General features: G+C 45.0%; 1 protein-coding gene across 1 annotated transcript; it reads left to right on the top strand.

Annotated features, from left to right (window-relative positions):
* The first annotated feature begins 4,496 nt into the window (after positions 1-4,496).
* LOC119279332 lies at positions 4,497-5,074 on the top strand. Its single transcript, XM_037560604.1, has 2 exons — positions 4,497-4,649; positions 4,883-5,074. Exons 1-2 carry the CDS (start codon positions 4,497-4,499, stop codon positions 5,072-5,074), a joined length of 345 nt encoding a protein of 114 aa, XP_037416501.1.
* The last annotated feature ends 1,279 nt before the right edge of the window (positions 5,075-6,353 follow it).

The following is a 6,353-nucleotide window of genomic DNA, read 5'->3' as shown; positions in this document are numbered from 1 at the left end:
AGGGATCTAAGTGTCAAGTGTGTGTGCAAGCTAAGCAACCTCGTAAGTCTCACGTGACTGCGGAGACGAGAAATCTTGCACCACTAGAACTTATACATTCAGATCTATGTGAAATGAATGGTGTTTTGACAAAAGGTGGAAAGAAATATTTCATGACGTTAATTGATGACTCCACTAGATACTGCCGTGTGTATCTTCTGAAATCTAAGGATGAGGCTTTGAACTTCTTCAAGATCTATAAAGCTGAAGTGGAAAACCAACTTGATCGGAAAATCAAGAGGCTTAGGCCCGACCGTGGTGGAGAGTATTTTTCCAATGAATTTGATGCTTTTTGTGCGGAACATGGTATAATCCATGAGAGGACGCCTCCCTACTCACCTCAGTCAAATAGGGTGGCCGAAAGAAAGAACCGTACTCTAACTGATTTGGTTAACGCCATGTTAGACACATCGGGTCTCTCCAAGGCATGGTGGGGGGAGGCGATATTGACATCATGTCATGTCCTAAATCAAGTCCCCACAAAGAACAAAGAGATAGCTCCATTCGAGGAATGGGAGAAGAAAAGATTAAAACTCTCTTATCTGCAAACATGGGGTTGTTTGGCGAAAGTCAATATTCCAATTCCAAAGAAGCGGAAGCTTGGACCAAAGACTGTGGATTGTGTTTTCCCGGGATATGCTTTTCATAGCATTGGCTATAGATTCTTGGTTGTAAAATCTGAGGTACCTGACATGCATGTCGGTACGATCATGGAGTCAAATGATGCGACTTTCTTTGAAGATATCTTTCCCATGAAGGATATGGCTACCTCATCTAATCAGGAGATGCCTAGTTCGTTGAATCAGGAACCAGTTACAATTACCGAACCTGCCATTTCGATGGAACACTTTGAAAGTCCTGTGGAGGAGAACAATGAAGTTCCTATTAGGAGCAAGAGACAGAGGACTGCAAAGTCCTTTGGTGATGATTTTCTTGTGTATCTCATAGATGACACTCCCAGTTCTATTTCGGAGGCCTATGCATCGAAAGATGCTGACTACTGGATGGAAGCAGTTCGTAGCGAGATGGATTCCATCTTGGCGAATGGAACTTGGGAGATAACTGATCGTCCTTATGGGTGCAAACCTATAGGATGCAAATGGGTATTCAAGAAGAAGCTTAGGCCTGATGGTACTATCGAAAAGTACAAGGCTCGGCTCGTGGCTAAGGGTTATACCCAAAAGGAAGGTGAAGACTTCTTTGATACTTACTCACCTGTGGCTCGACTGGCCACTATTCGAGTTCTACTTTCACTAGCCGCCTCACGTGGTCTTCTCGTTCATCAAATGGATGTTAAGACTGCTTTCCTAAATGGAGAGTTGGATGAGGAAATTTATATGGAACAACCAGATGGGTTTGTAATAGATGGTCAGGAAGGGAAAGTGTGCAAATTGCTGAAGTCTTTGTATGGACTCAAGCAAGCGCCCAAATAGTGGCATGAGAAGTTTGAAAGAACTTTAACAGCTGCAGGCTTTGTTGTGAACGAAGCTGAAAAATGTGTGTACTATCGCCATGGTGGGGCGAGGGAGTTATGCTTTGCTTGTATGTTGATAACATACTGATTTTCGGAACAAATCTGAATGTTATTAAGGAGGTCAAGGATTTCCTATCTCGCTGTTTTGAGATGAAGGATTTAGGAGTGGCTGATGTCATTCTAAACATCAAGTTGTTGAGAGACGATGATGGTGGGATTACATTGCTTCAATCCCACTATATGGAAAAGATCTTGAGTCGCTTTGGCTACAGTGACTGCAAGCCATCTCCAACACCATATGATGCTAGTGTGTTGCTTCGAAAGAATCGGAGAATTGCTAGAGACCAATTGAAATATTCTCAGATCATTGGCTCGCTTATGTACTTAGCCATTGCTACAAGACCTGACATCTCTTTTGCTGTTAGCAAGCTGAGCCGGTTTGACTCAAAACCAGGAGATGTGCATTGGAAAGCTCTAGAGAGAGTTTTGCGTTATTTGAAAGGCACTGCAAATTATGGAATTCACTACACCGGGCACCCAAAGGTGCTTGAAGGGTATAGTGACTCAAACTGGATCTCAGATGCTGATGAGATAAAGGCCACGAGCGGATATGTATTCACTCATGGAGGTGGCGCTATTTCTTGGAAGTCTTGCAAGCAGACCATCTTAACGAGGTCAACAATGGAAGCAGAACTCACAGCACTAGATACAGCTACGGTCGAAGCAGATTGGCTTTGTCGGCTCTTGAATGACTTGCCGGTAGTTGAGAAACCTGTACCGGGTATCCTTATCAACTGTGACAATCAAACTGTGATCACTAAAGTGAGCAGCTCAAAGGATAACATGAAGTCATCAAGACACGTTCATAGAAGGTTAAAGTCTGTCAGAAAAATGAAAAACTCCGGAGTTATTGCATTGGATTATATCCAAACGTCTAAAAATCTGGCAGATCATTTTACTAAGGGTCTATCATGTAATGTGATAGATAATGCATCGAGGGAGATGGGTATGAGACCCACAATATGAGTTGTTCACAGTGGTAACCTATTCTTTGTGATCGGAGATCCCATGAATTAGATGTGGAAGACAAGCTGTTGGTCAACTGGGAGGAGAGTATCCTTACTGTTAAAAATACCACTCCATGAAGATGCAATACTCTCCTAATTTGCATGGCAGGTTGATGTATATCTTAATGTGTTCTAAGTGGCTCTTTGAAGCAGAGATGTTGTCCTGCAGAACATCTTTTGAAGAACGCACCTATATAAGTCTGATTGTTAAACGTCGCAATCTATGAGAATAGTGTTCTCTAGTAAACTCATGAAAAGTCTCGGAGTATGACGCATAAGCTCCACCCGCGGGGAAGACCCACGGTAGCCACGTATCGGTCAAGGCTTTATGTGAAGCTAGATTCGCAGAAAACTTGCAGTTCAAAGCCCAGTCCACTGTTCAAGTTGCTTACTAGTGTAGCATAGAGTTCTAGGTGGAAGTTCAACTTAATAGTCTCCACTGCAGTACCGGTATATAAAACAGTGTTTTGGAACAAAAGGCAAATTTTGTGTGCCTCTGGGATCTGGTGGGGGATTGCTGGAATTTAGTTTATTTTGGGACAGCCCGATAATTATTTCAGAAATTCCTAAATAAATCCTAGAGGCCCACTTAGCCCATTTGTACAAGGCAAGCGATACTACTAATGCTTAGTCCCACATTGCTAGTTGAGTGGGAGTTGGACCTCCTTATAAGGGAGGCTCTTTCCCCACTTGTATGAGCATGAGAACAAGGGGGACATCCACGCGCGCTCCTCCTCCGCCGCCCGCCACGCCACGCCACGCCACGCCACGCCTTGTCACGACGCGCCGTGGGTTGCGGGAATGAGCCGAGCCGATGTCTAAAATTTTGCCACGCACTACGGGTATACAAAAGGTCACTCGAAGCTGAAACATTTTTCTGTACTGGACACTGAATCCGAACGGCGCGCCTCTTCGGCTGCTGCCTGTTCGTTTTGTCTCCCGCGTTCCCTTCAGCTCCCGGCGCAGCCTCTCGCCTCCTTCTCTTGCGCCTATAAAAGGGAGGTCGCTCCTCCCAGAGAGGCGCACCAGAATCTCTTCCTCCTCTCGTCACAAGTTCCTGAGCACTGCGCTACTGTTACGTTCTTCCTCATCCCGGCTTGCGGCGTGCGCCGCTGGTCGGGACAATAGGCCTCCGGAACCGCACCTTTTGAGTCCTGTATGGGAGAAGGGTGATAAGGTCTTTGGGGAGCGCTCTGCGCGACTACTTACTTCTTCGTCACGGACGCCCCGGACTCCGACGAGTACTTCCCCGACGACGACTACTTCCCCGACGTCGACAAACTCCTCGACGACATGGAGGACACCGATCCCAAGTCCAGTGCCTCTGCTCCTGCTGCTGTCACGTACGTGTCTCTCCCCTTTCTATTAGAGGTTTTGCTACAATTCCTGGTTCTAGTATTTGCCCTACATATGTTAGACTCATATGTGCAACCTGCTATACTGTCTGCTCTAGATATGTTTAGTTACGGCTCATATATGAACATGCTGTTTATCTTCTCTCTGTCAAATCGCATGGCTTCTTTCATCACTGCTATACTAGCCATGTTTTATCTACTATTTCTGTTAATAAAATCATTCAGTAAATTGCTCATATTTCCAACATCATCAACGAGTTCAAGTTGGCTTGGGTAAGGGGGTGGGGACGGCTGCATACGCCTTTAGCACGTACTCCACCGGTAGCACGTACGCAGGTACGCGGTACCTGACCGGATCGGAGTCCTCTTCGTAAGCAAGTAGAGTATACTAACCTCTGTTTTGGATTATAAGATATTTTTAGATATATTTATATATAATCAATCTATACATACACTCGTCGCGATCGAAAGAAACGACCAAGATATATAACATATACTCCGGCGCGTCCATCGACCAAAGAACGGCCGCCGGCCTCGACCCTCCCAACCTCCTGTACGTCCATGGCGGCGGCGGCGGCGCCGGCGTACGATCTGCGCTGCAGCTTGCTAGAGAAAGGACGGCAGCCGCAGCCGCAGCCGCAGGCTTCGACCGTGGCGCCACGCCTCGTGCCAAAACCCAAGAAAACCAACCCTCCATGGGTCCGCGCATTCAGGGTACCTACTTACGCCGGACATTGAGCCATCAGCCTCACGCCTCATCTTCCTTTTTTTTTTTTTTGAGGGGACGCCTCATCTTCCTACATGTGGGACTAAAGATAACAATATATGTCCACCTGCAGCCTGTAAGCTATCATCGTCTTGAACTGATCCTTTGTCCAGTATATATGAGAACATCCTTTGTTTTGCCTCACAAGTTCTTTGTTTTCTTTTGTTTTAATCTTGTGCAGGCGTTCGCCAACACGGCCTGTGTACTATTTATAGTCTTCATCTTCACGGTCATGGTTCCACGGAGCAGGGACAAGGACCACCTGGTCGGTAACTGCGTCGTCTCCGTGCTCCTCTCGCTTGGCATACCGGCCATGGTGTATACCCTCACAATGGACCTTGATGATCAACCTCGAGGTCCACACAATGCGTGATGGCTTACTTATCGGAGGTGATTGTGCCATTAGCACATATATTCTGTGTAGTACCCATGGTTCATTACTCGAGAATCCTTACAATGAGATTCCAGCTCAGCACCACCTTTAGCTTTGAGATTTCGAGAAGAAGTCATCCTAGAAACAGATAACTGGTAAAGCCTAGTGTTCATCATCAGAGGCTTTGTATGAATTGCTCGTATTTTGTGTTCTAAATTAAGCATCTCACAATACATACGTGTGAAAATGACAACTATGGAAATTGTTGATAAGAGAAAATAAGCATATATAGCTTGGATGGTTGGCACTAGACCCAAATTTCCGGAGATCAAAACTTTTGCTGAGGATGGAAAGCACAGAAGACAAAATTGGTTCCCTTTTTCATTTCCAACAAAGTGACAATCTTGTAAACTGAAATCCTATTACAAAGTTATTAACCAAAGTAGCATGCCAATTTCTCAAACTTGAAGAGTAGTAAATTGTTGTGATTTTAATAAGCATGAGGCATAAAGTTACCGCACACAGAATGCATACCAAGCATATGAGTATCAAACCATAAATCATGGATAGGGAAACTAGCAGCTAGCTACACGCAGATGAAGATTACCAGCTGACAAAGCACTCACAAATGTGTCTCTCTCTACAATTTAAACTAGTTTGCTCCAGTCTCACATAAGCTGCTCGCCCAACTGACAATCAATGGACCGGTCAAAAATTGGTGTCTTCTTAAGCACACAAAACTTTCTCCGACATGTCGGGCATCCTACAAATCATACATATTCCTGGCCTGGAGAAGGTTAGTAACACTTGGCAGAGCTCTTCGGCTTTGTTTTCAGTGACTGAGTAATGGAAATTTACTGTCATCCTTTTTAGCACCGGTGCCCAACTGAATAGACGATTCACAGCACTGATTTCATGTTCACTTCCTTTCAAGTCAAAGATTTCTACTTCTTCGAGGCAATTCAACACGAGTTCCCTGGTTTTCCAGCTTGGTGGCTGATCACATATACAGCCTGATGGGCACACAGTTTCTGCCTGAAATTAACAAGGGGCGCATTGGCTTAATAAGACCAACCGATTTGGTTTGATGGACATAAAATTATAGCAGATAGATGACAACAAACTGAGAATACTCCTAGACAGATAAACAAATTGAGAATAGCATACCTCGTGTTCAGGTGCGACAATAAGACCAAGATTCAGCCTTCTTATTGCAGTACACATCCGCAGAACATGAAATAAGCTGGCTCCAAAGGAATGCCCACATGCCCACATGCCG

This window comes from Triticum dicoccoides, chromosome 3B (assembly GCF_002162155.2).
Source record: "Triticum dicoccoides isolate Atlit2015 ecotype Zavitan chromosome 3B, WEW_v2.0, whole genome shotgun sequence".
NCBI lineage: Eukaryota > Viridiplantae > Streptophyta > Magnoliopsida > Poales > Poaceae > Triticum > Triticum dicoccoides.
Note: the sequence above shows the minus strand (reverse complement) of the source record. Positions and strands in the feature narration are given on the sequence as shown.